Genomic DNA, 16,075 nt, shown 5'->3' on the forward strand with positions numbered 1-16,075 from the left:
GAAAGAAGTTGCAAAAATGCACCAAATTTGAAAATTATTATTATTTTTTTAAAGAGAGAGTGAGAGAGAGAAAGAGAGAGAGAGAATTTTTTAATATTTATTGTTTAGTTCTCAGCGGAGACAACATCTTTGTTTGTATGTGGTGCTGAGGATCGAACCCAGGCCGCACGCATGCCAGGTGAGCACGCTACCGCTTGAGCCACATCCTCAGCCCCCAAATTTGAAAATTAAACAAGCAAAAACAAATCATGTGAGAACAACAACAGGAGGTACAACTGAACTCAGTCTTCATGGCTGGGGACCAGAGTGTTTCCGTTAATCAGACATTCTGCTCTTAGGAAATATAATATTTGTCAATCATGTATCACAGAGTAACATTTTATTTTTATATAATTCATCATAATCTCTCAGGATTTCAACATTTTGACATATGTCTACCTTAATGTGCCTCTTACTTTTTAAAATAAGCATTTATTGGAAACTTTATGTTCTCAATGCTTTACGTGTGCTAATTCATTTAGTCCTGGCAGCAACTCCATAAGGAGAGTACCCCATGAAGTTACTCAAGGTGTTTTACTCCTAGATTGGCAGTGAAACTGTCAGGTAGTGAGTGACCATAGGAGCCGACACTGTCACTCTTAACAGCTGTACCCTATTCTTAGGGTGGGGAAATTATTCTTACCAAGTGACCAAGGGTCTCCATTCTGAGTCATAGGTTTTTCCACTTAATGTTACAGATTATTTCTTCTTTCTCACTCTCTTATAATCTTAGCAGTTAATTTTTGTAATAGATTTGTGGGTTTTTTCAACTTTAAAATATGAGAAGTGGACATAACATATAATTTACCATTTTAAGGGTGTAGTTCAGCTGCACTGGATGCACTCCTGATGCTGTGCAGCTATCACCACCAGCCTTCTCCAGAACACTTCTCATCTTGATCTGAAACACTACCCATTAAACACTGCTGTTCTTTTCCCTCTTCCATCCCCTAACAATCACTATTCTACTTTCTGTCTTTATGGATTTGACTACTCTTGGTTCCTCACAAATAGGATCATACAGTCTTTGTTCCTTGTGACTAGCTCACTTCACTTAGCATCATGTCCTTGAGTCTCATCCACGTCAAAACATTTGTCAAAATGCTCCTCCTGTTTCTAGCTGAATAATATTCTACTGTGCATGTACACTATAATTTGCTGATCTATTGCATTGTACCACCTTTTGACTATTGTGAATAGTACTGTTGTGAGCATGGTTGTACAAATATCTTTTTTGAGTCATTGCTTTCAATTCTTTTGGGTATATATCCAGAAGTGGAATTGCTGATCATATGGAATAACCTTTTTAAATTTTTTGAAGAAACACCACAGTGTGTTCCAGAGAGGCTGTACCATTTTACATTCACACCAAGAGTGCACAAACGTGCCAATTTCTTCACCTCCTTGCCAACATTTCTTGTACTAATGGATGTGAGAACAAGTACTTTGTCACTGCTTTTGCAATCAATGTCTTAGATACTTTACAGAAACGAGCCTTTTCCATACATGTTTTGACTGATATATATGCTTAACTTCCGATTTTATGAAAGTGTTAGAATCACAAAATATATTTTGGCATTGATTCCTATATGGCCACAGAGTCATAATGAAGTATTGAGAATAAAATAGGGTTGCTACTGAATGGAGATGATTACCTGGAATCCCTCTCTACCACACAAATTGTATTTAAACTTAAATTTTTGTGACTTTGTAACATAAGTACACCAATTTGCATTTACAAATATTATTCTTTCCTCAGAAAATCCATTCCTCGCTGCCGAAGAATCAACAGGATGCTCTCCAATGAATCCCTACATTCTCCTGCATTCTGCCGCTCCAACTCACAAGCCTCCGTAGACAGCACCTCCATGGAGGATTTCTGGCGGGAAATAGAAAGCATTAAAGAGAACAGCGTGGGAGGGCAGGAAGAGCAGCTGCCGGCCGAGGTCAAGCCTGTGGATGGTAAGGGGACACTCCACTTGTAGCTTAAAAATCAGTAGAACTTGGCATATCAGTTCCCTGTTCCCATTGATTTTTATCTGCTGAATTGGCTCAGATTGGCTTTTCATCCATGAAGGAGGCTGAGCCTCAGCTGAACCAGTTGAGCCCTTGTATTTCACTACTTAGATGCTGTACCTCTCTGTTGATTTGGTACCTTACCATCAAGCAGAATGAGTATTCTAGTTTTGATGGCTTTTACTTTGTATACATGACTATTAGTTATGAAAAGAGGAAAGGAAATTTGCTAGTATAATTTTGGAGAAAAATATTCATTTTGAATCATTTCTTTCTTCTTTTTTTTTTCAGTACTTGTATTAGTGTATTAGATTGTCTGGTATTCCACAAAAAAATAAAAGTCAAGTTTAGCCTCCTGATTTTTAGTGAAACAAAACAGAAGAAGGTTGAAGATCAAAACATGAAAACAAAGAAAAAAAAAAAGGGTCTAATTTTCCTTAGTTTGCAAAAAGCAAAATTGCATTGCTTACCTGGGATTAAAAGTATAGGCCCTTTCTTCTAAGCCCTAGCAATCACCAGGTAAATACATAAATATCCAAGAAAGACTGAAGCTAGATTAGTAAATATGCACCTAAGAATGCTTTCATAAGCCTGTGAGTAGCCTCAAGAAAACTGTCAAGATAAACTGAAATTAAAAAAATATATATTTTCATTTTTCATTCCCTTTTCTAAAAAGTCTGCTTTTCTCAGCACTAGGAAGTGATCACTGAGATGCAGCACAATTAGTATACATCCCACACTGTTAGTAATAAAAAGCTTCACCACACAGACCATGAGAATCTCTTCTAGGGAACTGTCCTCTATCAGGGAAGGCTATTTTTACCCCCTTTACTTATTTCCTGACATTTTGTATTTTCAGAAATACGTCAGTTTAATACATTAATTCCTATATGATCAAATTACAAACCGTGAGCTCACAGTCATAACCTCCAATTCAGATCTAGAGCCACAGGGTCTATTGCTGTCTTCTCTTTTTCTTTATTCATAACTCCCGTCTCAGATAATGAGAAACCTGGCTCCCACTCTCTTCTGTATATTTACTCTTTGGTTCCTGCCTAGAATAATGGAAAATATTTTCAGGTCTGCTAGCCTAAACCACTATAAACTGCAGGTGTATTAACTAGAGTTTAATATTTATAGTTTAATATTTACTTCAAATGTCCTTGAAGTATTTTCACAGATCTTCAGTGTGCGGTTCATTGAGCTTTGACAAAAGGATGCACTTGTAACTTCACACTGATTAAGATAGACAATATTTCATTCAACCCAGAAATCTCCTCATGCTTTGTCACAGTCTTATCCCACTTAGTGATTCACTGTCCTATGGTTCCTGTGTTTGTGCATGACTGGTTTGTTGGGATTGGCTAATTTCACTGAGCATAATGTTTTAAAGATTCAGCTAGTGTATTACTGGTTATTTCCTTTTTATTAGTGGGTAGTTTGTATTAGTTACTAGGGCTACCTTAACAAAGTACCAGAAAACTTGGTATTTTATAGTATACATCATGATGTTTTAATATGTGCATTCATTTATATCCTAATTATATCTGTAAAGACTATTTCTAAGAAAAGTCACATTTTCTGATACCCTGGTGGTTAAGGCTTCAACACATCTTTCTTGGAGGCACAATTCACCTATAGTAGTAGTATTCCATTGAATGAATATACCTTATTTTTAAAATATATATATATTTTTAGGTGTAGGTGGACACAATACCTTTATTTTATTTCCTTGTGGTGCTAAGGTTTGAACCCAGTGCCTCACGCATGCTAGGCAATGCTCTACCACTGAGCCACAACTCCAGCCCCAGTATACCACATTTTAAAAAATCCTTTTTAGCTGCAAATGGACTTCTGGGTTTGGTTTGGTTTTCTTGTTTCAGTTTGGCTATTATAAATAAGACTTCTATGAGTAATTTTGTAAGAAATCTTTTGTGGACATATGTTTTTATTTCTCTTAGATACATGTATTTTGTATAGGATATATTAAACTATGTAAGAAAGTGCCAGCAATTTTCCCAAGTAACTTTACCATTTTACACTTCTTTCAGCAATTTATGACAGACAGTTCCATTTCCACATTTTGCAACATTTGATGTCATCAGTTTTCTATATATTAGGGATTCTAGGAGATGCATGGAACTATTTCATTATAGTTCTAATTACATTTCACTGGTAACAAATGATGTTTAACTTTTTTCTGTACTTATTATCCTTTCATTTGTCTTGTTTCATAAAATATTTTGGCTCTTTTAAAAAACTGCCTTTTTTTAAATTACTGATTTGCATGACTTCTTGATATGTTCTCGATACAAGTCTCCCAGACGGATGTACTATAAATATTTTCTCATTCTCTCTTGGTCTTGCCTATTCATATTCTTAAATAGGGTCTTTTAATTGAGTCAGTCTCTCTCTTTCTCCTTCTCCTTCTCCCTCTCTCTCCAATATTTTGCTGCAGGTATACAGAAATAACAACTTCTGTATCTTGATTTTATATCCCATTACCTTTCTAAATTCTAGTGATTGTCTTCTGTATTTCTTAGGATTTTTATAGAAAAACAACTTTGTTTTTCTAGCTAATATTTATACTTTTTTAAAAAATCATGTCTTTTTGTACTGATGAGGGATTCCAGCACAAGTTGAATAGAAGTGGTAACAACACATATGCTAGCTGTATTCCCAGCTTTACAGGAAAAGGTTTCAGTATTCTCTGTTAAACATGATGGTATCTGTGAACTTCTTAACAATGCTCTTACAAGATAGCATTCTAGTCCTATTTTCTTAAAATAATATGAATGGGTATTGAATTTTGTTATTTGCTTTTTCTACATGATTCATTAAAAGATAAATAAAATCTGTGTTTCTTCTAAATTATGTTACACATTTGGCAACTGGAGTATTTGCTCATTTTTTTTTCTCTTTAAGATAGCAACTTCAAGCATGTATGAACATTTCTGGTAAACACTGCTTTCACTGCACCCTACCAATTTTGAATATGTTGTACTTTCATTATAGTTTTGTTTCATATGTTTTCTCATTTTTATTGTATATTTCTTAATTTCCAAATAACTGGGGATTTTCTAGACATCTTGTTATCTATTTTTAAGTTAATTGTGTTGTGGTTAGGGACCATAGTTTCATAATTTGAAATTCATTTATTTTATGATCTTTGCTGAGTTTCCCTGTCTGCTCACACATATCACAAGCATTTTCTCCTTTAAGTCCTTGAGCATAGGTAGGAGAGCTACTTTCATGTGCTTATTCAATATTAGAATCTTCAGAGTTACTTTCTATTGCCTACCTGTCTCTTGTTAAATTGATCTACTTTGTTGTTTGCTTGCTTTTCTGAGATATTCTGTTCTACGTGATCAATATGTTTCAGAGACTGTTTTCTGTTATATTCTCTAAACCAAGTTCATTTTGGTTCTAGCAGTTAACTTGACTGGATTCATCCTTGTAACTCTTCTTCCCTACTCAGTGCAGGCTGGGTAATCTCGGTCAGTTATGTTTGTCTTCATCTGCTCCCCTCTCTCTTTCACCCCATGCTTGGAGTCTCCCATACAACTTTTTAGTTCAAGGTTTAGTCAAGAATTTGGTCAGAATTTATGCACAGATTTTGGAACTCTATCCTATGTGGTTCCCTACTAACAGGAATGTGCTCCTCACTTTTCAGCTGTTTATGTAATCCTATACTTCATTCTGTAACTCCTCAAATAAATAAAAATGTGTCTTTCTCTTTTGAGTTCTAGTCACCTTGTACTGTAGAGATTGGAAAATGACCCTAGCTGAAGATCAGTATAAGTGCAAGTCCTACCCAGTACATTTTCTTTTATAAAAATTTGGTATTTTTTAGTTCCTGTATTTGATTCTTTTCTAGTATCTTCATGTAGTTATTTTGTGTATTTTTTTCAGAATTTGTAACAGTTAAATACAATACAATTATGTCAGTATAAGCTACTCCATTTTACTAGAAGATTTTATTTTGTTTGATATGTTTCTCCATCAAACTTTCTAAGCTGATAGAATTTCAGTATGGAAGGGTATATATGATAGCTGGGACTTTCAGTATGGAATGATATATATGATAGCTGGGTTTATTTTTTTATTGTTTTAAAGAGACAGAGAATTTTTTAATATTCATTTTTTAGTTTTCGGTGGACACAACATCTTTATTTTATTTTTATGTGGTGCTGAGAATCGAACCCAGCACCCTGCGCATGCCAGGTGAGAGCGCTACCGCTTGAGCCACATCCCCAGCCCCAGCCCCAGCTGGGTTTATTTTTAAAAGTTGAAATTTTTTATTCATTGTTTTATGACTTCTTAGAATATATTTTTTAGTTATGTTCTTCAACAGAAACTTATTTTTTCATTTAATTAATTCAACACATATGTCTCCCTGCTCTGTACTAAGTAGAATGAAAGGTGTTGGTGATAGACTGTACACAAAACAGACATGTTTCTCTTTCTCATGAAATTAGTAATGTAGGGGAAGAGAAAGTAATTAATGAAATACTATAAGTTGATCTATTGGGGGGAGGGGATTACTTGAAGGAAAAAAGAATGGTAGTATTGGAATTGATATTAGTAGGATGTGGCCCTGTCTGATGGCTTCAGACTTTATTGAGGGAGAGATGTACAAACAGACCTGGCAGTTTGAGTGACCAGTGATTAAAGGGTCAAGTAGACTGCCAAAAGGCCTTGCTAACAAAATAGAGCATGGAACTTTTTTAAATTAATTTTTTATTTATATGTGATGGTGGAATGCATTACAATTCTTATTACAAATATAGAGCACAATTTTTCATATCTCTGGTTGCATACAAAGTATATTCACGCCAATTTGTGTCATTATACATGTACTTTGGATAATGATGTCCATCACATTCCACCATCATTTCTAATCCCATGCCTTCTCCCTTCCCCTCCCACCCCACTATGAATAGTTCATCTATTCCTCCCATGTACCCCCTCTCTACCCCACTATGAATCAGCCTCCTTATATCAGAGAAAACATTCGGCATTTGTTTTCTTGGGATTGGCTAACTTCACTTAGCATTATCTTTTCCAGCTCCATCCATTTACCTGCAAATGCCATGAGTTTATTCTCTTTTATTGCTGAGTAATATTCCATTGTGTATATATGCCACATATTTTTGTTATTCATTCATCTACTGAAGGGCATCTAGGTTGGCTCCACAGTTTAGCTATTGTGAATTGTGCTGCTATAAACATTGATGTGGCTGTGTCCCTGTAGTATGCTGTTTTTAAGTCCTTTGGGTATAGACTAAGGAGAGGGATAGCTGGGTCAAATAGTGGTTTCATTCCCAGTTTTCTAAGGATTCTCCATACTGTTTTCCATATTGGCTACACCAATTTTCAGTCCCATCTCAATGTATGAGTGTACCTTTTCCCCTACCCCCTCACTAACACTTATTGTTGTTTGACTTCTTAATAGTTGCCATTCTAACTGGAGTAAGATGAAGTCTTAAGAGTAGTTTTGATTTGTGTTTCTCTAATTACTAGAGATGATGAGCATTTTTTCATATATCTGTTGATTGAACATGGAACTTTTGAGGACTTTAAAGTAGTTGGTATTTCTGGGGAGCTGAGGGTTAGAAGAGGATTGTATGAATGTGTCCAGAAAATGAAGCAGCCTTATATGTTGTAGACCACGTTGAAGAAAGGAAAAGTCATAGCATGATTTTTGTTTACATGTGAAAGGACTAATTTAGTTACAATATGGAAAAGAAGTTGGAAGAGTATCAAGAATGGCTGTAGGAAGAACTATCAAGATTCTGACCTAGCAGTCTAGATGAGAGATGATGGCTGATTTGACCAGGGTCATGGCAGAAGAGATTAAGGAAGGTAGGTACTTTTGAGATAAAATGAGGAAGTAGTATCAAAAGGTCTTGGTGAAGCCTGGTGCCATGGTACATGCCTATGACTCCAATGACTTAAAAGGTTGAGGCAAGAGGATTGAAAATTTGAAACCAGCCTGGAAAACTTAGTGAAACCCTATCTCAATTCTTTTTTAAAAGAGTGGTGGGGGTGAGGTGTAGGGGTATCTCTAAGAGGTAAAGTATCCCTGGGTTCTATCCTCAATACTGTAAAAAGGAAAATAAAAAGGTTCTTGTTTATGTGCTCTAGTTGATCCATAAAGAAGGAGATGTCAGGAATGTCTCCCAAGTTACTCATTTGCCTAATTACTAGAATAGAAATTCTATTTATTGAAACATGCAATAGTGAAAGAGGCCTAGAGTTGAATGATGGATGAGTTCAGGTTTGAACGTGTTGAATATGTTGTGATTGATACAGCCAAGGGGATGTTGGTACATGGAGCTGAAATTCAAAGGCGTGCTCTAGGCTGCAGTTACACATTTAACAACTGGAGTAATGAGAATAGGATTGCCTAGTATGTAATTTAGCAAGCAGGAGACATGCTGATATCTGCTGTAGATGTTTCTTACCTAGGAAAACATTCTACATATACCATTTCCACCTCGAGTTTATGTTAACCCTAACCTACCAGTTATTCCTTCCTCCTACTGTGTCATCTCTCCTTACAGAGTTGAAGAGAAAACATACAATTTAAAGCTTTCATATTAAACTATATGTATAATTTTTGTCTTCAGAAATGAAAATCTTACCTAAGGCTTATGAGAAACTTCCAAGTCACAACTCACTGATTTAAAAGGATTATTATGTTAGAGTAGAGCTGCTAACCATAAATGCACCTCATTTTTTTTTTTGTTAAAGGGACAGTTTACAAAGCAAACAAACAATAAAAACAAGATAGCAAATAAAATATTTGCCTAGTTAAGAAATTGGGCCTGTAAAGCACATTAGAAGACTTTGTTTATATATCAATGATGCAATCATGTACGCAGAGTCCAGGACTCCTAGACTGCTGCTTTGACATGTGTTTACACATCAGTCTAATCTGTTCTTTAAACAAGCTTTATTCAGGCAATGCCTGTTTTGCCTGGTACCTAGAAATGTGCATATAGTAGATTTGCTTTTATGGGACGTCATTATCCTGAATTTCTTTCATTTCTATACCTCAGGTTTATAATAGCAGCTAATGCTCATGGATGAATCTTACATTTTTAAATCACCTTCTGAAAAGGGTAGAATTATTGCCCCATGCTCAGAGTAAGGAGAGAAATAGGAAAATAAATACTTATTGAATATCTTATTCCAGGTTCTTTGCTGTCTTTATAAATGCATTGCTTTAAAAAAAATCATCAAGTCTACCTAATTTGCTATTATTGTCCCCATTGTTGATACTCTTGTTATTGGTATTGTGGTCACTCACAAAATGGTGGCTATTAATCAAGCCCTGCCCTGATGAAACTCCAAGGCACATGATTATAAATGTTTACAAGGTACTTATTCATGAGATGATTCTCTACCACACTATGAAGAGTTGACCTTTTTAAAGGAAACTTGTTTATATGGCAGGTGCCCTTGTGGCTCTTGTCTGACCTACGTCCGGTTTATTCCTACTAAGATAGCCATTTCAGGAGACCCCTGACTGGGAAGGAAATTAGGTTTGCATGTGTTGGTCAGATGAGATCAGAAGAGGCAACTCAAGACACATGAAGTAACAGAAGCAGTGTATTACTAACAGGTCCTAGAGAGGAGAGGGCTACGCCTGACAGGGACAAAAGGAAGAGGGGAAGTCATCCAGGACCCATATGTTCAGCCAGTGAAGGGGGAGCAAGAAAGAAGGAGCATGGTACCAGGGGGCTGAAGCCCTTATTGGAGTCCAGGATGTCACCCAAGTAGAATGTTCCAGGGTGAGTTCTATTGGTAGATTGAGAAAAGCAGGCACAGAGCAACATGGATTGAGGCTGTGACTGAAAGGTCGTCACTAAAAGGTATCTCCACACAGGCCGTGAGTGGGGTAAGGCCAGCAGGGCCAGTGAAGTAGGTTGCATCTTGTTATCCGATAGGCAGGTGGTAACCAGGAAAAAGTTGTACAAGGCAGGTATCTGGAGGAACTGGGAAGAGGTGGAAAACTGGAAGCTGTCCAAGGTGACTGAGCCCTGCTTGTGGCATGAAGAAGTTAAGCCCATGAAAATGAATTCCAAGGCAACATCAATCACTACACCCATTTTGCTGAGGGGACACTGCTGGAGGTATTTAATCAATTTACTAAAATCAGTGGTAGTACTAGGATTTGTCCTTGGATTTGAGTGATTTACAAACCCTTTGTGCTCCACTAAGCCATACTTTTTCAGTTATTGTTTTAGTCTTAATAGTTATATTTTATCATATATTTGAAATTGGCAGTTAACCTATGGCTTATGTTTAACCCTCTGGCAAGGAAAATTATCTTTCTAAATTGGCCAGTCAACTTTGCTCTACTGGACAATATTTTATAATTGGACTTTGTATTGCATTTTAAAATTAAGACTTTTCATTTATTCTTATAATCCTTTCCCATAATTACTGTAATAAAATGAGACATCTCATATTGCTTACTGATATTTCTTATTGTCTTATGTCCACAGACCTATAGTTACACACATATGGAAAAGGTCCTAATCTCCTCTTGGTCATGTTGTGTTACAGAAGGAGAACTTGAAGCTGAGTGGCTGCAAGATGTGGGTTTATCAACTTTGATCTCAGGCAACGAAGAGGAAGATGGGAAAGCCCTGCTCTCTACATTGACTCGAACCCAAGCAGCTGCGGTGAAAAAGAGATATAATACCTATACCCAAACCCTGAGAAAAAAGAATAAGCAGTCTGTCAGGGATGTCAGAGACATCTTTGGAGTTAGTGAATCTCCTGTAAGTAATGAATATGGCTTAAAAAGTGTTACTTAGATTTTGAGGGGGGATGGGCGGCAAGAGGAGATGGTAAGAATAGAAAAAAATATCAGAAAAGGCTGGTTCCATATCAGTTGTCAGAGAAAACTAACACAGACACCATAATGCAGCATTTTATAAATTTGAACTTGAATGATCATTCCTCATTTCTCATAACTTCATTCTCCCTCCAAACCAAATTAATTTTCTTCTGTGTTGAAGTTTGAAAGTAACTTCTTTGGTAGTGAAGTGGGTATTTATGTATGGATACACAGTGCCTTACTTAAATCTAAGCACTGAATGAGAATTCTGTGGTCAGACTTTGTGGGAAAGTGGGTGGGTTATTTTACATGGAAGTGGGGGGAAGACGGTAGAGTAGACTGTATGTTCAGAAAAAATAACATGGCTAAAAAGTGAAAGATGGGGCTGGGGTTAGGGCTCAGTGGTAGAGCACTTGCCTAGCACATGTGAGGCACTGGGTTCAATCCTCAGCACCACATAAAAATATAAATAAATAGAATAAGGGTATTGTATCCATCTACAACTAAAAAAAATTAAAGTGAAAGATAATAGCACTAGTTAAGTGGGCAAGAGATTGATTCAGTACACCATAAAAAGGAAGCATCCCATGTTTTATGAGAAATGACTGAAATTCCAGCTTACCCTTAGAAGTTCCAAGGCTATGATTTTGCTTCCTAGTTTGTCATTTTTCTCCTCCTGCTATTTCTTGTCTTACAATTATTTAATTCATTCATTGCACCACTGCAGTGTTATATTGCAGTAATTGCTTCATTGATTTAACAAATACTTTATTAATACATGCTCTGCATAAGGTCCTATATTAGGTTCTATGCAGATAAGATTCTTGGAACTTTTGAGGTAATTAGTATATAGAAAAAAGGAAATTTGATATTCTTCTGCAGTGACAGAAAAGTTGCCTGGGGCAGTTTAGTTAATCATTCTGATTTAGGTTTCTCATCTGTTTTGTTTTAATAACAATAATGACATAAATTAAAACTTCAAGGATCTTTAGTGGGAATCATGCTTGAAGACTTAGTCATCAATTTGAATGACTTTAGGTTGTCTGTAAGTCATCTTCTCACTTACATATATTAATCATCAAGGATAGTTGCCAGGGAAGCTCACATCTGCATAGTTGACCTTTCCATTTGTGGTAATGGTGTCTTAGAATAATACTACCCTTTAGACTTTCTACATTGATAGAAATATCTCTCTATCCAATGTTGTAGTCTCCAGTCCTATGTGGCAACTGGCAACTGAAATGTGGCTAGAGTAAAAGAAGGAACTGAATTTTTAAGTTTTTCTAATATTAACTGATTTAAATCTAAACAGTCACCTGTGGCTTATAGCTTATGTATTTAACAGCACAGTTCTAGAATCTTCTGTCTATTGTGATAGCAGATACACCTTGAAGTAAGTGCATTCTAGGTTCTGTGATATCCGAACATTCAACTTAGTTGAAACCCATGTCTTTCTGGATGGTGGGATTTTTCTATGTCTGTAATTGAGTAAAGATGGATCCTACAACTTGAGGCCAAAACCTGAAACACAGGTGTCTGGCCAAGATGCCTATCAAGGAAAAAAAAAAAAAGGTTTGTCCTAATGTTTAAAATTCCCTGGGTCATTTTTTTAGTTACTTTCAGGATCATAGTTGTGAGGGTCCTATACACTTTGTTTACATGTTTCCTTTCTCACATCTGTTTCCAGCTACTTGAGACTAAATTTTTGGTTCTACTCTATCAAACTATGAAATAGAAAAAGGTCTGTAGATTTCTCCTAAATCCTCCAGTTGCTCAGGAAATGTGTAACTACCCTTTCATGTTTCCTAAGACTGAGCTATAAACCCCAGCCCCTAGGTTCTATATACTTTTGTCTAAAACATTTAAAACGAGTATTTATTCATTTACTTTCTCTGGACTTCTAGTAACATGAGTTCCTTTATTGTGTACCTCCCTCTTCATTTACTTTAACCCTCCATGAAGAGAAAGATAAAATGGGAAATTGCTCATTGGGTCCAGAGTGTCAAAAGAAATGAGTCTTCCTTCTCTGATATACATTTGGGCCACCTACTGTTCAGCATCAACTCTGGGAAGGACAGAAAGGGTCTAGTTGATGTATCTGTGGAGGGGAGGTTGGCCCCAGGGCTCTTCCTTGGGTTTGCTTTCCTTTCTCTCTTGTTATTAAAGCCCCAGGTCTAGAATGAATTGAGAATGGTAACTAAGATGGAGGGCAACGAGGGGGAGGGGCAGGCATTGAAGACAGAGGAAAGACCATATATTATCCATTCCAGGGAGTAGAGAATTCTTGTGCTGTACTTGAAAATGGGGGAATCAGAGAAATGAGAGTCAGTAAATGCCTGACATTGTCTAGACTGCTTAAAATAATTCAGATCTTTTCTTGTTAAAACCGTAAAAAGCCATATAAACCTAGCCTTTGGGGGAAAAAAAGTTGTGTAATTCTAATATATAAGGTCTAGATAACATCTTTGCAGATTTGCTTTTTTTTTTTCCCCTAAAAAAATCAGCATCTGTTTCTGCAAGTAAAAGAAAGTTGGATGTTTCTAAGTGTTGACCTCAGCCTTTTTAGTTTTCTATTTGAAATTGAAGCATAAATGACAATTCCATCTTCCTTCCTCTTTCCTGTGTCTCTGTCCAGATCTCCTCCCTCTGCCCTCCTCCTCTCCTTTCTCTTCCTCTCCCCTTCCTACTCTTTATGGCCTTTCTATGGAATCATTTACCTACATTAATTGAATATAACTAAATTTTCCCATTTCACTTTCTTAGTGAAGAATGATAAGACTTTGCATTAATTTTACATATATGAATTTGACCCAGTGAGCATATAAATTTAATAATTTGAAAAATAGATATATAGATTACTCTAGTTATTAATTTTTTCTTTTACTCATAGAATTCCATTCTCAAAATCACTTTCCTTCAAAATTTCAAAGATACTTTCTATAATCTTCTCTCATGCATGATCACTAAGGCAAAGAACAATGTCTCAGTCTTTTGATGGAGTGGAAACTTTTCGAATTTTATTTTTACTATTAGAATCTTGAAATATTACCAGTTTTACCTTTAAAAAAAATCTTCCTAATCAGTACTGGAATGTGCCCTTTCAATTTGAGAGCTGATTCTTTCTTTAGGTTCTATATGCTTTTTTAAAAAAATTGTTTTTGTTGTAGACAGACACAATATCTTTTTTATTTATTTGTTTTTATGTGGTGCTGAGGATCAAACCCAGTGCCTTACACATGCAAGGCAAATACTCTACCAACTGAGCTATAACCCCAGCCCCTAGGTTCTATATATTTTTGTCTAAAACATTTAAAACAAGTATTTATTCATTTTACTTTCTCTGTGATCTCCTTCTGATATCCTTATTTTGCATTGATTGAGTGGAACCTTTGTGTGTCTTAATTGTTCTCTTTTATTTCCTAAATTTTCCCAGGGTTTGTTCTGCATTCTTCGATATCTCTTCATTTATTATGTTAGTAATTTGGCTATGGTTATATTAACTTGTGATTTTCATTAATTTTTTTAAAAAATGCAACATTCATATTTCCAATTTACTGAAGTTCCATCTTTCTCCTTTTATTATAGCAATCTGTTTCTCTTTCTTGGCTACAATAGTCTCCTAGCACTCTGAAGGTATTAATAACTAAACCTTTAATTCTAAAGTACTCTCCCTTTCCTTGAAGTATCTGTTTCCTTCAGAGTGATGCATTTATTTTTAGCAGCATTTATTTCTTATTGACATTGTTTAATTGATTTTGATCTATGGGTGCTGATGGGGGTGGCGGGTGGGAACTGGGGATTGAACTCAGGTGCATTTGACCACTGAGCTACATCCCTGACCCTATTTTTTGTATTTTATTTAGAAATAGGGTCTCACTGAGTTGCTTAGGGCCTTGTTAAATTGCTGAGGCTGGCTTTGAACTTGTGATCCTCCTGTGTCAGCCTCTGAGCCGCTGCGGTTACAGGTGTGAGCCACCTTGCCCAGCGTAAATGTCTTTCTTAATGGAGGACTAGATTGTTTGCTCCGTTTGTTTAGGTAAGACTGCATGCTTTCTATACAATTGTGTAGACCTCTTTTCTCCATGAACGCTCCTGTGAGTAGAATTGAGGGCCCATGTTAGTGGTGAGATCTATCGGTTATCACACTTCACTTTAAGACATAATACGGCATCAATGCCAAGTAACAAAAGTCCCCAAGAACTGCCATTTATTTCCTTTTCAGGAATAAATAAAAATCGCTTCTCGGCCTTTTGGCTAAGATCAAGTGTAGGAATAAATAAACCAACTTCCCTTTATATACTCCTGTCCTTATCCTTTTAGAAAGCCCAGTGAAGTGTAATTCAGTCTTCCTTTTGTTCTCCACTACCACACCCTTACCAGGACAGCCTCCACCAACAATGAAGGCAGTCATTGTGTCACTGAGAATTCACCATCAGTGTTCCAAGAAGGAAAACCGTTTTTCAGTTCCTTTGGTCATTTTCTGAGTTGGAGGTGCCTCTCTGATATTTTTATTTCCTTCTGGATATGAGCTTTCTCTGAATAAACATTTACCTTCTACTCATTTTCCTCTTGTGCCTTTTTTTTCAGGCTCAGTTATCTTCTGCCTTGATCAAATCATTCTTGCCTGCATTTTATATTCCAGGAACTTCCAACAATTTCTGTTCTACTAATGGAAATGTTGAGTGGTTTTTAGATATACTCCTTTAAAAAGATATCTCTTTTGACACTTAAGAGTGATTTGCAAAGAAAGGAGAAAGTGGTATGTGCATTTTGCTGTCTTGGTCCAATTTTCTTGTACTGGATTTTCAATAGTATTTGTTCTTTTCAAAGAGCAAGTCTGGGTTTTTTCCTCTTATCATGAAAGTAATACATAACTTTACTGGAAACAGAAAGTATGGTAAAGCATAACAATTTCTGGGAGTCTAAATAAATTTTCTGATTTCGTTAAATATCCAATACATTTAATTTTTCAATGGAGTTCTTACAATGAGGGACTAGAATATTTAACCCTTGTTTTATTAGAGCCATTGTATATTTAATAAAAAAATGCTTAATCAATCTCTGGATATATAACACATGGTCTACAGTCCTATTCATCATGAGCAGACCCAAATGCATTTTCTATTATTCAGAGGATGTGATTAAATGTTCCTTTCAGTAACACAT

General features: G+C 36.0%; 1 protein-coding gene across 3 annotated transcripts in view; it reads left to right on the plus strand.

Moving 5' to 3' along the window:
- The window catches only part of Arhgap28 (Rho GTPase activating protein 28), a 191,311-nt gene that overhangs the window by 105,397 nt on the left and 69,839 nt on the right, over positions 1-16,075 (plus strand). For all 3 annotated transcript variants that reach the window (XM_071602452.1, XM_071602453.1, XM_071602454.1), the window contains exons 2-3: positions 1,799-2,001; positions 10,633-10,850. In XM_071602452.1, the coding sequence (XP_071458553.1) occupies positions 1,799-2,001; positions 10,633-10,850 (421 nt within the window). The remainder of the gene's footprint in view (positions 1-1,798; positions 2,002-10,632; positions 10,851-16,075) is intronic.

The sequence above is a fragment of the Marmota flaviventris genome, chromosome 16 (genome assembly GCF_047511675.1).
Source record: "Marmota flaviventris isolate mMarFla1 chromosome 16, mMarFla1.hap1, whole genome shotgun sequence".
Taxonomy (NCBI): domain Eukaryota; kingdom Metazoa; phylum Chordata; class Mammalia; order Rodentia; family Sciuridae; genus Marmota; species Marmota flaviventris.